This window comes from Falco cherrug, chromosome 7, assembly GCF_023634085.1.
Source record: "Falco cherrug isolate bFalChe1 chromosome 7, bFalChe1.pri, whole genome shotgun sequence".
Lineage (NCBI taxonomy): Eukaryota > Metazoa > Chordata > Aves > Falconiformes > Falconidae > Falco > Falco cherrug.
The window spans coordinates 4,821,253-4,836,253 of record NC_073703.1 but is presented as its reverse complement, the minus strand read 5'-3'; the positions used below and the strand labels follow the sequence as shown (position 1 = coordinate 4,836,253).

At 46.8% G+C, this 15,001-nt stretch overlaps 1 protein-coding gene across 6 annotated transcripts in view; it reads left to right on the top strand.

Moving 5' to 3' along the window:
* The window catches only part of MAP2K5 (mitogen-activated protein kinase kinase 5), a 141,080-nt gene extending 126,582 nt beyond the window's left edge, over positions 1 to 14,498 (top strand). For all 6 annotated transcript variants that reach the window (XM_055715552.1, XM_055715550.1, XM_055715548.1 and 3 more), the window contains one exon: positions 14,093 to 14,498. In XM_055715552.1, the coding sequence (XP_055571527.1) occupies positions 14,093 to 14,197 (105 nt within the window). In that variant the 3' untranslated portion in view covers positions 14,198 to 14,498. The remainder of the gene's footprint in view (positions 1 to 14,092) is intronic.
* The last annotated feature ends 503 nt before the right edge of the window (positions 14,499 to 15,001 follow it).

Sequence of the window (15,001 nt, the reverse complement as noted above, 5' to 3'; positions counted from 1 at the left end):
TTCATCGTTGTTATTAGAGTGTGTGTGTGTGCAGACGTGTGTATGCATGCAGCATTTTTTACTCCAAGGTTTGGTTGAAAAACATTTAGAAGATTGTTTCAGTTTACTCCAGTTTAGTGATTTCCTTTTTTTTTTTTTTATCTTCCCTGCCATCCCCCCCCCCCCGCCCCCCCCCCCCCACACACACACACAAACACCCCGCCCCCATCAGTAGAAACCAGTTTCTCCAAACTTGGAGAACACAACCAGGTTTTCCACCCTTCTTTGCCGGTGTAGGGGATCACTGAGCCCCTGTTTGAAGGAAATACTGTATCAGCTCTTAATGTCTGACTAGCTGTTTAGTGTCAGCAAGACTGTTCCCGTGCTTGCAGTGAGGCATGAGCTGAAGACGCTTCTGCAGGTGCATCTACATTACCATTAGAGTTCAGGTCAGGTGTGCCTTTTTGGTGTGAATGTCTTGCTCTCTCAGAGCTACCACTCTTTGATTCTCATCACAGTCAGGTCTTGAAGTTCATGAATTGAATCGATTTCAAATGAAACCAAACCAGAAGATGTGCTCCAGGCACACACCTAATGAGCTTCAGCTACTAATGGGTGCTGCATCCACAGACCAGACCCGAGCTGGTCAAAAGTAAAAACTCCTCCATCCCTGAAACACTGCACCAACCGTTTCACTCTGCAGATCTGCTTCTGTTGTCGACAGCTTGCTAATGTTGACATACTCTATCAGCCTTGGGCCACTATCTCTGTTCCTCTTCTACAGCTCTTCTTAACCTGAGCAGCACTTGCAAAAGCACGCTCCGATTATATTTCGGTTGCCTTAGTTTTTTTTAAGAGTCATCACAAAAAAGATACCTTTGCTGGGAGTTCGCTCGTTTTGTTAGCTAAGCACCAAGAGGCATGCCAAGCACAGTTATCGGTTTAACAGCAAATATCAAAAGCAAAACTGCTGTGGAAAGAATGATCTGCAGATGGGCAAATAGACTCCTCTGTGCCACAGCCAAAACCAAAACTCTAGTAAATTTAAGACTAGTATCTGCCACAGAAGGAGAGCAGGAAAAATCAGACCCATGCACACCCTGAGGTCCTGCAGTAGGAGGGGGCTGAGCTGTCTGAAGTCAAGTCCATGCTACAGAAGTCAAAGGAGATGCACTAGTTCCTGCTAATCTGACCTAAAAATAATTCCCTCTCGACCCTGAGCCTGGTGATGAGTTGGCAGCCTGGACACGTGAAGTACACAAGGGGTCTCTGAGGGCTGTTTTTAGGGCCACCAGCACATCATATGGCTATGGCCAATGTCCAAAGCTTCAGAATAAGGTTGAGGAAAGGATTTCCGTCATAATGGAAGGATCTGCGTTGCTGTTTGAAAATGGAAATTCAGGTCTGATGTGTGGACAAGTTCCTCTTCAGGTTAGGGTTTTCAGGCTTAGGTTGTACTGTTCTTCCTCTTGGTCCATCCGTTATGCTTGGGGACCGCTGTTATTTAAAGACAGATTCTGTAAATTGCAGCAGAATTTTGGTGCCTCAACAAAACTACTAAACCAGCCAAATATCACTTGCAATTAAAGTGCTTTGGTAAAAGTTAATCTACAAATAGAAAAATAATGCAGGGGGGAATGCAACACAAAAGGAATCCTTCTCAAAAAAAAAAAAAGATAAACAAGTACAGCTTCAAGAGTTCACCGCTTACTAGTGTTATCCATTTATCTTTGTTTGATACATTTTGTATCATCTTTTCACTGTCTTAAATATCATCAGAGGGATAAAATCATTAGTGTGCTAATCTAGATAGCCATAGTTCTAACACTGACCTAGGCTAATCTGCCTTTGCAATTTCAAGAACTACGTTTGACTCCTCTGAAAGTAACCTTAAATTGTAGTCTTGTAAGAATTCCAGAGCTGTATCCTTCACTCCTTCTCCTAATGAGGTTATGACCAAATGCTCATTATAATTGCTTTAGACTCCTTTTAATTTTCAAGCTTATTAATCATAAGAAGAGTTATTTAAAATTGCATAAATTAATCTTAGATTAAAAGCCCATCAAAGCCTCGAAACAATTAAGAATAAGTAGGATTTCCCTGGGGCAGCAAGTTTTATTTTAATAGTGTAGTCAGGTGGATATCAGAACATTGAAGTATGGTAGTGATTAATGTATGCAAAATTTAAATGAGAGTTTTTAAATGGCAAATCTAAATCACATATTGACCTAACTGTAGGCTTTAACTGCATTGTCTGTCATATATTTAAACTGTTTAGTAATCAACATTTTAATTACAGTGTATGTTAGGGAGGCCTTGCAACAAACAAAACTCACCACTTCCCGACACTCTGCGTGGAACTGTTTAGCAGGCTGGGGCTGTGCTGCTAGCTGCGCAGAATAAGGAATGAGGAAAGAGAGCAGAAACTTCAAGGAGACTAATTATACTTGATTTTGCTTATGGATGTGTTCTTGTCCCCGCTTCTTCTCCACCCAGAAAACACCACCAATCGATCCGGCTTTCATTCCCTCTTTCCTACCCTCACTGTTCTCTAGACAAATCGGTCCTTTTCTGCTCCCCGAGCTGGCAGAAGCTACAGGTGATGCCCTCATGAGGGTGGGAAATTCTGTGAAAATGTGACCTTGTGGGTCCTTCTGACTCTAGGAGTCCCTGTGCCACTCGCAGCTTTGCGGGCTCCTGCAGACCTACTGAAGCCCTGTTTCTTTGGCCCCTGCTATGGGTGATTTCACTCTAGCAGCCAGCTGAGAACAGGCTGTCAGGGATGCTGAATTCCTTACCAAGCACAGCGAGCAGCAGTCCTTGCCCTGAATAGTCTCTGTTCTGAGGACAGGAACTGGGAGAGAGAACTGGGCCAGTAAACACTTGGTCCCAGATCAAACACAGCCATGCAAGCACATAAGAAAAGCTGGTACTTTATGTTTAAACATGCTCTGATTTGACATACACCGTCCTGTCGCTGCAGGTGCCACCGCATGGAGGAGACGACGAGGCTTCGTTTCTGGAGGAGAGTGTCTCTCAAAGCAAGGGTTGACCTTGCCGCAGCTCTGGGACACTGGGGCCATGCTTGCTAGACATGCATGCTCAGCCTCCCAGTCGCTGCTGTTTCAAGCACTTCAGGCACTCGCCCTTTTCTTTAAAGGGTTACCTCCCATGGTCAAAATGCATCCTAAAATTGCAAAAGTAAAACAAGAGATGCAACAGCCACGTAAACAGCATCTTGCAGGGTCTTTTTGCCCATGCGTATGTTCTCTGTCTCCATCTGTCAATGCGAGCATTTGAAGCCTTCAAATTTTTTACCCCTCTCAAGCCTTAGAAGAGAGCGATGGAGGGAAGCCTGCTGCATGGAGCAGCCCCTGAGGAGGACTCTGACACCTTCTGTGCCTGTGAATTAACAATGTTTTGGGAGTCGGCAATGGAGTATTGGCCTGAGGATTCCTCGCTGCTATTCCTGGCTGTGGGAGCAGAAATGGGCCTTGTGGATAGCTAGCACAGATAATTAGAACAGCATTTAGTTTGGCTTGTCCTTGGAGGCAGGAGCTCTAGATGTAAAATCCTCCGCTACAGGAGGCAGTGGTGGAGTGATGAAATCTTACACGTGTTGAGGTCACTAGAGGGGGACACAGGCTCAGGCCAGGGCAATTTGGGTTACTCAGCACTTTGTGTTTTCAGGCATCCTGGGAAGATAGCACAGCTCCAGAGCTGAGATCTGTACTTGTCCTTTTGGAGGTCCAACTTGTGTTCCCATTAAACACGTGAATGGGCAAGAATTTCCCCTCGAGTATGTGCCCTCAGTTAATTACAAGAGCTGTAAATAGCATAGACGCATCAGTAGCAATGGGAGAACTAGCTGGGATAACTGCGGTGCACTGTTTTACAGCCAAGTTCTTATTTTCCAGAATTGCAGGGCTTGCGCTCCCTCAGCCAGCTAGGGATGAGTTGTGAGCCAGGCTTTTCTGATTTAACATTTGCATGGTGGCCATCTGATCAAGCTTGCCTTCGAACAAAGAGAGCCCTTGCATTGGAGGAAGGCATGGGACATCCCAGCTGATTCAGGAGCGTAAGTGTCATGATTTGGTCACGTTTTACGCTGACTTACTGCAGACACAGGCTGGAGTTCTGCCAGGTGGCTCTCAGATGTGATGGGGTGGGGTGGAAGTGGGTGCAGATGCAAACAAGCAGGTGGCAGGTGTCCTTCGGGCAGCGATGGAGCTGTGCAGAGCTGGGTCAGAGGATGCTCTTCCTAGGTCTCAACTCCTGCTGCCAGGAAAGCCTTACCAGTGTTGTCAGGGATTAGGGAATGGCAGGGAAGGGGAGCAGGTTTCCAGTTTTCATTTTATTCTTAAAAGGTGCCCCAGTGCTCAGAGGTGCCATGCTTTGTGCAGGCAGAGCTCTGTGCTGATGCATCTGATGCACCACGGAGACATTCGGTGCTGCAAAGCAGTGACGTGCTGTTTCTAATATTGCCTAATAAACTGCTGCATTGTCTTTTCCCTCCCCCCTTTAAAAAATGGCATCAAAATTGCATGTTAAGCAGAGAGTGAGCTTCCTTTAAAGCAGCCTGTAGCCATCAGTAATATTTATTTTCTCTGTTTGTTTTAAGCCTGTGAAGACTGTGGTTTCCTCCATAGTGTCCTGATGGAGCCCTGACCAGCAAGCGTGCAATGCCCCTAGCCCTAATGTGCCATTAATGATAGGTTAATGTACAGTATAATGTTTTTTGGACTATGGGTTCATTACACTTCTGAGTGCAAGGTCCTTCTGCAGAGCACCCAAGGTCCCATTGCATTATATCATGCAATAAAAATACCCTTTTCATATCACACGCTAATAAACTGTATTTGAAATGCTGTCTAAGGGCACTGCCATTGTCTTGATAGTCTGTGCCTGCAACAGTTGGGATCTTTTTATTATGGTTTTTGTTATGCTGAATTCAGATTTTGAAATGAAATGCATAATTTGTCTGTGTTTCTTTGTAATAAATGGAGCAGTCCTCTAACTGCACAGTCTGGGAGGATTCCTGTGAACGAGAACATTAAAAGGATGGCACTGTTGCAACCAGCAGCAACACTGCTTATTTCCTAACATACCTTGCGTAAGCATGAGTTCTCTTGTTGTAATTTCTAATTTGCCAGGTGGTGTGGTTACGTTAGGGTGTCATGTAGTTGTTAACATAAGACCTCGGTCCCTCTAATGGTGTCCCTCCTTCCTCCTCTGTATTCATAGGGTTTACATTAATGCCTGTCTCTGCAGCTTGCTCCTGGCTGCTGGGAAGACAGGCTTTCAGGATGTCGACAGGCAGCCCCCAAGTGTTTGCAGCTGCAGCCATAGCCTGTGCTGGCTCTGCCGGTTCTCCTGCCCGTGGCATCGAGCAGCGGAGGTGCTCCCTCGGACCACGTGAGCAGCGTGGCACGGGGCACCTCGATGGCACAGCTGGTGCTGGCCTTGGCTGTGCTGGACTGAAAGTCAAGTCTCAGCTCTTCTTGCCGTGGAGGAGAAATGAGGGAGGAAGGACAGCACCCCAGGAACTCAGCACTGCTTTTGCTGCCACCAGAGCAGTAGGAGATGCTGTGATGCCATGCGGGTGCCTGGCTGTGAGCCTGGCAGTAAGCGCAGCCCCTCCAGCCTGGCTGCAGCATGGGCAGGAAAGCCACGGCACTGCTCATCTCCCTGTGCAATCTGCTGTTCAGGCCACAGTTACCCCTTAGGTTAAGGGGATGCAGGATGATATACCCAGGTTCCTCCCCTTAACCTTCACATCCTCCTGCAGTGAGCAAGCACTGACCCTGGCATATCCTGCGGGAGAGCTCAGAGCAGGGCGTGCTGCCTTCCCCAACTAACCTCTCACTGCCCTGTGTCAAAAATGTAAGGAGGAGATGGTGTGGGTTAGAACTGGATGCACTGTCAAAAAATTCGGACCATTTGGGATTAAGGTTCCTGTCCATGCCCTCCCCGTTTCCCTCATGTTCTCTGCCCCAGGAAACACCACCCTATTATTTTTGCAGAATTACAAGGAAATTGGTGACTGACCAGTATTTCACATTGGGAATGTACTTTGTGGCCATCCTGGCTAAGGTTGGTAGCTGCCTATTTCACGAACCCTTTAAACCAGTCTCACAATAAATGCCTGCTTGTTTTGTGCCTGGAAGGTCCTGTGAAAATCACAGCAGCATTGCTTAAGGCATGTTTTTTATTGTCTGCCTGTCCTTTGGCAGTGTTCAGGAGCCTCAGCACTGGGGCTAAACCTCCTTGGTGCTATCCAAACACAAGTGTTCTGTAGTCAGTGGCAGAGGAACTCATTTACAGGAGAGACTCTTGTGAAGCTTTGATCTTCCCTGTACTGGTGTGTATGAGAGGCAGTGTAAACTGATACGTTTGCATTAGACTAAATAGCTCAAAGGATTCAGGTAGCCCAGGTTTGGGGCTGTGGGTGGTGCACAGGCTTTGTATTAGGGCTTGTCCCAGGGGAACTTTCATCTTCCCTGGACAGTTCATCCTCGCTCCTACCAGCAGTGCTGGCGAGCAGGTCTGGAGCAGAGCTGCATGTGGGCATTTGGTGCTGGAAAAGGCCCATGGGTCTGCAGTCCTACTGAGAATGTGATGTAAAGGTTGTTGCAGTGAGCTCTGGGTGAGTTATTACCAGAAACAAAGATTTCTCAGGCCGAAGGAGGAGGCCGTGAAAGCAAATTGCTGAATTTTAAGGGTAGGTAAAATTATGGAACTTTTACCCTTGAATAATGGCAATTTAATTGACTGGGCTAAATGATTGATGGTTTGTGAGCAATGAGTTTGAATTACCAGGGCTGTGTGTTCAGGGGGGGCACTGCCCTTTTAATTTCATGTCAGATATTTAAATCATTTACATCACCCTCTGCGAGGTGCTCCCCTTTGAAAGAGTTAACCTGTCTGGTGGGACACTGCAACTTGAGAAATGTACCCTTTATCAAGAGAACGAGATGAGACAAGTTCATTTAAAAAGCCTGGTTTGTCATTGTTTATCTAATTTTCGGAGTTGACACAGAAAATTAGGCTGGCTGACACTCACTCTGGAGCTATCCCTGGCCCTGTCCTGCCTGACCTTTTCGACTCCGAGCTGCTGTGTGCTCCCAGCAGCCACTTCCCCCTGGAAATCACTGTGCAGCCGTGCATCCTACCGAGCCAAAGCCCTGGCCAGGGTGAGGCAAGCCAGTACGGGGAAGCTGTTCAGTGGTGGCTTTTCAACCTGTTTTCTGCTGCTTGGGTCTGCTGATACTGATTGCCAGCTATTTTTAAGGCTGAGTATTTAAGAGTTGTCAGGGAGGTGGTTACCTGCTTTGTAATGTACGTGCGTAGAAGTCTGAGCAAATGTGAAATGGGTGGGGATGGGATCAGCTTTGTCATGGAGACATCCCGCGATATCTGCGGGCTGCTCTCATGAGCATCTCTTTCCCTAGGATCATGCTTCTCTCCATGATGGTGCCTGTCAGTGTCGCAATGAGCTCTTGCACGTTACTGAGACTGAGATGTTGGCTGAACCATCACTGGTAGGGCATGGACAGTCTCCATTGCAGTAATTTTGCTGAGGAAGGTTTAACATCAATCTCTTACTTGCCAATTCACAGTGGATGTAAGTGCCAGTGTAAAAGAGCTGTGCTCTCTGCTGTTAGCGTGCCGGAGAGCCGGGTGCAGCTCAGCACCCCGACTCCGCTGCTGCGCAGGGGGATGTGAGTGCAGGACTGATCTGTGCTGGAAGCCAGCCAACTTCCCACATCAAAAAAAGGTGGATGGATGCTGCAAAAAAAGGTATGCACACCCCACCAAGCAGAATGTAACCCCACCAGGGTGGCGAGAAACTGGCCACTGCAACAGAAAACGCATTTCAAGCTACTGCACATTTAACTTTCTTCAGTGTTACCTTGCAAAGCAAAATAAACTTATAGGGGAATATTGAAGTACAGCAGGTTGCTTGTGTTTGGTTTAGAACATACTGCTCAATGTTGAAGCCAGAGCTGGGACTGCTATTTGTGGCTGAGACACTCAGTGACCAGAGCTTATTAATAGTGTCCAAGCTGTTGTGACTTTCATATTTTTTTTATTTCTTGAGGTGGCAGTTTATCCCAGCGCCATCCTGCAGCCTGGGCATGCACTAGACCTGGACTTGGTGCAGCTGCATTTCTCCTTCAGCAGTTTTGATTTTTACCTGGGTTTTTTTCCCTTGTTCCTTCCTTCGCTCCCTGTCTAATCTCTCTGCCCCTTCTCTCCACTCTCCCCTCCAAAGATACCTCCAGTGTAAGGTGCTGGTTTCAGAGGTGTGAATGTTTTGGACTGTCGGAGTTAATATTTGCAGTACTCTGGATGCCTGGAAAGGGGGGAATGGGGGACTAGATGCTGAATAGTGGCAAAATGCAGAGAAGTTGAAGGGTACCTTTACAAAGAAGCTGCTAAGAGCAGAAGAGACTGCTGCTGGTGCAGCCACGGTAGCTGGAGACTTTGGAGGGAATCTTACGTTTTTCCCTGAGGCATTTCTAGATGGTAAGCCAACCGCAAGTCCCTTTTACGTAGTCTGTACTGCGTTATCACTTCAGGTGTTGCTGTAAACAGAGGCCAAGGGCAAGTTTGATGGACTTTGTTGTGTTCTCCACAATTCTGTATTTGCTCTTTGATAGATGTTTTTATTGGAGTTGCAGACATGAGTGCAGCAGGCAAGATGCTGCTAAGTGAGATGTGGTCTAGCAAGGTCAGGTATTAGAAGCAGCAAAGTGGTTTTGCTGTAGACTTCAGCACAGGCTGTCTGTGGACTTTATACATCCTTGGGCCACTTGTGACCTCCTTGCTTTCGGTGCCTGACCTGAACATGCCACAAGCTGTCCACCAAGGTTTGCAAAGATGGATCCCACTTGACACTGTAGTCTTAGCTTTGGTGGAAATCTCTGTTGTTCTATTCCCAGTTTAAAAACAATCAAACAAAAATCCAAACAAAGGAAAAGAGCCAACCACCAGATTCTGAAAAACAGCTTCTAGTAAAACCATCCCTTCAGCCGGAGAAAAATCCTCACTAGAGCAGTATAGTCTAAAAACACAGGAAATGTAAAGTGTAGTTTCAAGTTAAACTTATTCCTAGGGAGAAAAGTGAGTGTGTAAAACCCCAGGCTTCAGTGGAATAACCTCACAAAACAAAGCAAATAGGGTGAACAGCATGGCTAGCTGATGTTTTCAACCTTGCATAGCCTGCAGTTTCCCTTTGCATGTTGTGAGTAGCTTAAATGCAAGGATGTATTGGGTGTGAGATGTCTTCCTCAGCGGGGAGTCTCTCTGTCGTAAAGGAGATTCATGGGAGAAGCGGACTGGCTTTAATAGCTGTTTTTTAATTGCCCCAATGCATCTGCTCTTCCTTGTCTGTGGGCTCTTGATTGTTTTTCCCTAGTTCTCACTAGTGTCCTTGACTGTTGTTTTGTTTAAGAGGCAAAACAGCTACTTCTAGGCTATCTTGCTTATAATAAGCATTTACCTTACTCTTGCACCTTTTGCACCCAAAAATACCAAAGTGCTGGGCAAAATGCGCTTGCAGTGGTTCTCGCAGCACTCTTGTGAGAAAGCAGAATCTTTTATTCCCTTTTTAACCGTGAGGCTGAGGGAAATTAAGAAGCTTTGTGAAGGTCATGCTAGAAAGTATGCAGCAGCTTGGGAGTAAACACCAGGACTCCTGTCTCTGGGTTCCTGATCATGCCCTCTCCTGAATTGTTTTCACAGGTAGGAACCAAGTAAAACCAGGAATATTTCAGATTGCATTTGTTTAGTAAAACAGTGAAACCCAAACGTGAGGGATGTCTGGAGTAGGAGGTTTAAAAACAAGAAGGTGCCGTCTTTCTTTAGTGTTGTTCCTGATGTTAGACATTCAAGACCAAAGCTAAAGATTTTTAGTAGCCAGGTGTTGGAAGGAAAAAGACGTCCATATGCTCAGTGCCGCAAGCATCTGTGTACTTAAATGCATCATTTTAAGATCATCCATCTTCTTTTGGTAGCATTGAACTGTCTGCTGCCATCCTCAAAGCTCTCAAATGGACTCTGGTATCTCTGGATATATTGTTCTTCCTTGGTGGACCATTTTCCAAGCAATGACTGAGTGTGAGCACCCGCACATCTGCCTGGATGGGAAATTCAGAGCTCTCTGACAAATTTAAAGTGGCTGTCTGCAGCTAAGAATGTCTGAAAGGAAGCAATTTGCTTCAAAAAATTGAATATTGGGGGAAAACATCTATTTTTTTAGCAGTTACAAAGAGCAAATTCAGGAAGGTTGATTACAATGGCGGGTACCAGCTGCCCACAATTTCAAAGGCCTGGAGGTAAAACGAAGGGCTTGCAGCTCAAGCCTGGTGGGAAGCACTGGCAAAACTGAGAAGGGGAAAGCAACTTCTTTGAACGGGCTTTGTTTTGGAAACCTGTAATCACACGAGCGTCGTGCTGCGCCCTCCAGTTTGCAGGAGTCGGGTGATCTTGTGTCTGCAGACTTCGGTGTCTCAGTGGTTGTTCTGTGGAATGTGCACATCCGTGCATTTGGATGCAGGAAAAACTCATGAGCTTTCTTCAGACTGCAACGGTGCCGTTTCTGTCACAGCTTCACCCTAGTCACTGTGGTGTCTTTCAGATTCTGTAGACTTTGGCATGGGTTTTTTTTCCCCCCTGTTTCAAATCTGAGTTATTAGACTGAGCAGGCCGAAGCTTTCCCTGGGGGAAAAAGCAGGGCAGCCATGGGGTGAGAGCCTGCAGCACGAATGAAAGGCATTCCCAAAGGCTCTGTATGGTTTGTGCCCAGTAAATAAAGAAATCCAAGAAGGAATGGAGGCCACCAGCCTGACCTGTTTGTGCTGATACTAGAGAGGAAACCCGTGAGTGCAGCTTCTCCCTATCCGGGCTGAAATACCGACTGTTGCTGCGACAGACATCGCAGGGCAATGGCATCTTGCACGCCTGGTACCAGCACGTGCTCTGCCTGTCGTGCAGTTCTTGCACTTCCAGATCGTTACAGTCCTCTGCATCATGGGTTTTGCTCTCATGGTTACGCCATCAGCGGCTGAAATTATTCACATACTCACTGATGATCAGCAGTTTGTTGGGAGGTGACGGGGGTATAGTTGTTGTGAGTTATCTTCTCTCCTCCGAAGTCTGGCCATGCTTGTAATGTGGTTCCCAGCATAAACCTGGGCAGTCTTTTACACTCTGATGAATGGACGGGGAAAAGTTTCATTTAAGTAGTTCCAGAGTGAAATCTGTTTCATAGCTGAGAGATTAAGCCACTAAATGTCTTGACTGGTGCAGCTGTGTCTCCTGCCACCTCCCACGGCATTAGCTTACAGGCAAACTTGCTTTTCCTTTTTCCCCACCTCTGGTGTCTCTCCCTCACCTTTTTTTACCCATATCCTTTCCTCTTAATATACCTCTTGTCTCCAGTCTGTGTGCTGTACCACCTCAGATCTCACTAGTTTAATTGTGGGAATTAGTCCTTCCAGCGGAATGGAAATGAGAACCGACTCCCAGGATCTGTCAATGAGTTCATGTTTGCGTGTTTATTAGCTTTGTCTTGCCTCTTACTGTGGTGTTCCTCCATCTACATGGAGAAGGAGCCACATTGGCACATTTTCCCACTGATCAGGGATTGCAATGTGAGAAGAAACAAAGGCCAAGTCACATGCCATCTCTGTGGGCAGCAGGGACCTCTAGCTGCCCGTCCGGGGACCCTGCTGGCATGGAGATTGTGACGTGTTGGTTTTCTTCTCGGAGCTTCAAACACAAGGTGGCAGAGCTCATGGGCACCTCTGCTAATCCAGGCAGCAGAGCAGCAGCATCTTTCCTGCCTCTGGGCCAGGACCCTTTTCAACTGAGGTCTTGGGTGCCAGGAAGCTGCTGAGATGGAGGAAAGATTTGGGCTGAGCTCTGCTCCCTGGGTGGAGGCTCAGGTCACGATGACTCGTGCGTTGCCCCTTCCCTTCCTTGCATTGCCCCTGCCCTGCGCTGCCTTTCCCAAAAGCCTGTTAGAGGTGCAGCCAGTGTCCCACAGATGCACGCACGGAGCGTGAAAGCTGCTGTTGTACCAAGTCCTGGGGTCATGGCAGGTGGGGGGGCCCGTGATGCAAAGAAGCTGAGGCTTTGGCTGTTCAGCAGCTTTCAGGGCACCAAAAGCCAGTGCAGTGAGATAAAAGATTTCTTCTCCTGGTGGACCTCTTGCTCAACTAAGTTGCTCCACCAGAGTATTCCTTCTGTCCTTCCTCAACAAGGTTAACTGGGAAAGCAACTGAGCTGGTCCCAGTAAGGTCTGAAGAAGGTCTGCACATCTCAGACCTTTCTCTGAAAAGTTCTAGCTGAGATTTCCAGCCATCCCAAAGAGTAGAAGCAACAGCATCTCACGCTTCCTCCATAATTCTCATAGATAATGGCATATTTTATTCCTGTGGCTCCTGCGTTTGCTGGCCCTGGCCCGCAGAGTGTTTTATTGCTTGGAGCTGATGCCTTGAGGATTTATTGTGCTCTATTTAGCCCAGTGCTGCTTCATTGCTCTGCTCGGTGCCATCCTAACCCAGCCGACCACCGGGCTTTCCAGGCCCCACGTCAGACCCGTGCTCGCTCTCCCTGCGCCGATTGCTGTCGTTCACCGCTGCGGCTGGCGTCGGGCTGCGCGCGCCGGTAATTCCCACATGTACGTCACCCTCCCCAAAGGCTCCCTGGCACATCTACTCTGATTACTTTCAGGCGTTGTTTGCAAGAGCTATGAAGTTTAGTGTTGCAAAAACTGAGCTGCTTTTGAGTGATTTGGAGTAGAGGTTTTCATCATCTGTGATGGTTTCTCCTGGCGATTGCTTTCTTTCAGTCATTTATGTAATTGCGGTACTTGGTTTCCTGTGGATTTTTATACTTCATTTGAGATTCATCTGAAGATGGCATGTTCCCATCTCTAGGAATGTGGCCAGATTGAGACATGAGCTGCCTAAACTGGCTGCTGAAATTGCAGGCCATATTTTTGTTTCATCCTGAGATGCTGTTCTGATTTTCTGAGGTGTCTAAGACACAGTCTTCCGGTGCCTGCAGTAGCCGTATCATTCATGGCCGAGTATTTTATAGTTATCCCTCTTTCCATCATACTTAATTCCCACAGTAGCTTCTCATGATAACCTGTTACACTTGGGTGATATTTTCATTTCTATATCAACTGATCACTCCAAATGACACGTACTAGCATGTATGTGTGTGAACAAATCCCTCTTCTTACGGAGGCTGCAAGTGCTGCAGAGCCTGGCGCCTGGTCCTGCTGCATCTGCAGGCATGGAGCTCAATGGCCAAGTAACAACAGGAATTTCACACTTGCAGGGATATTGGGGGGGTTTCCAAGGTAATTTGTAGAACCGTACATTTAAAGGATGCCTGTACACAGGGTAAGGCGTAAGGTTTGCACTGATAGAAGTCAAGGACACAGATGTAAGTGAGTGGTGGCATTCGTGCAGCCGCGTGTTTCGTTCAGTCTCTGCCCCGCAAATGCTGTAGTTCACGTTGCAAACACAGACTGCCCTTAGCTTTCCTTTAGACAAAGGGGAGTGTTATGTCAAAGAGGTGCACAAGGGGGCTATTCAGGAGAGAAACTTTAAAATTAAGAGATCACAGAAAATTAAGAGGTCACTGACCTTTACAAGCAGACTAGCAGATTAGTGTTATTGTCAGGATATCTTTTTTTACCAAAATGTCATTTAGAAGTTCGACAGCCTGGCAGGCCGTCCTAGAAAGGAGCTGGTTCACAACAGAATGAGTTAATTGAACATTAAAAAAAAAAATTAAAAATCAGCGTTTTCAAGGAGTGCTAGGCTAAGGCCTCAGTAAAGAGTCCGAGTTCCCCCAGCCCTCCCTTCTCTGTATGAACAGTGTATGTGGATAATATGGATCCAAGAGGAGGGTCACTGGTTTGAATCACTGGTTTATTGCATTTTTATGACTGTAACCACAGGATGTTCCAGTGTATTTTAAAAAAAAAAAATTTAAAAAAAAAACCCAAACAAATCAAAAAACACTTTTTCGGGTTTTCGCAGGAAGGGTTGTGTTTACCTTGGCTAACTCTGCCTATCCCACGTTCCAGGGCCACCCATTCATCGTGCAGTACAACGATGGGAATGCAGAAGTTGTGTCCATGTGGGTGTGCAGGATGCTTGAGGAGCGGCGATCGACCCAGGGACCACAGTGAGCTGGGCTGGCTCACAGTGCAAGACAGCAGCCCATCCTGAACTAGCAGCACCAGCCCTGCGCTTCGGACTCTCAGTCTATCTGGATCATGTTTCACTTAAAATATTTTCTAGAAGCATCAACAGAATCTTTCAGGATATTTGTTGCTGCCTTTCCTTCACCACCACATTAAGGAATTTTCTTCCCACATTTCTTCTGTTGCTGAGCAATTTAATGTCCTCAGATTATCTTCAGTTAAACTGTACACAGCCTTAAAGCAAGTATTTTATATCTATATTTTTTGTTATTGAATGTATTGTACATTTCCTGGCTCCAGAGTATTTTTTAACTGTTAAGTCTTTTCCTGTTGTACAAATGACACGCTGAGTGTTCAGAGGATTTCGTAAGGGGTTGTTGGCTGTCTTTGAGTGCAGGCATCCACAAAATGCTGGGTTTAAATGTAAAACAAAAGCAAACAAACTAAAAAAGAAGTATCTGGACTTGGTTATCCTGCAAGGAGGCAAGGGATTGCTCTTCCAGAGTAAAAGGAAGTCAGGTAGATAGATCAGCATCGTACTATCGAGTGACCGGCGGTGCCTCTCTCTGCTCCCAGCGCCTGCTGCTGTGGCTGGGGTTTGCTGGGAGAGCCGAGCAGGGAAGACAACACAGTGCGCCGGTGTGTGCAGAAAGCATCCGTGCACAGGCACTGCAGGCTGATCTGTAAATGCAGAAAGGTTTTGCCGAAGTGGAAAGAGGTGAGTTGAAAGAGGACAGCACTCTCCTGAACAGAGAGTGGGGTTGTAGCTGGGTGAGCACCAGCCCCAGA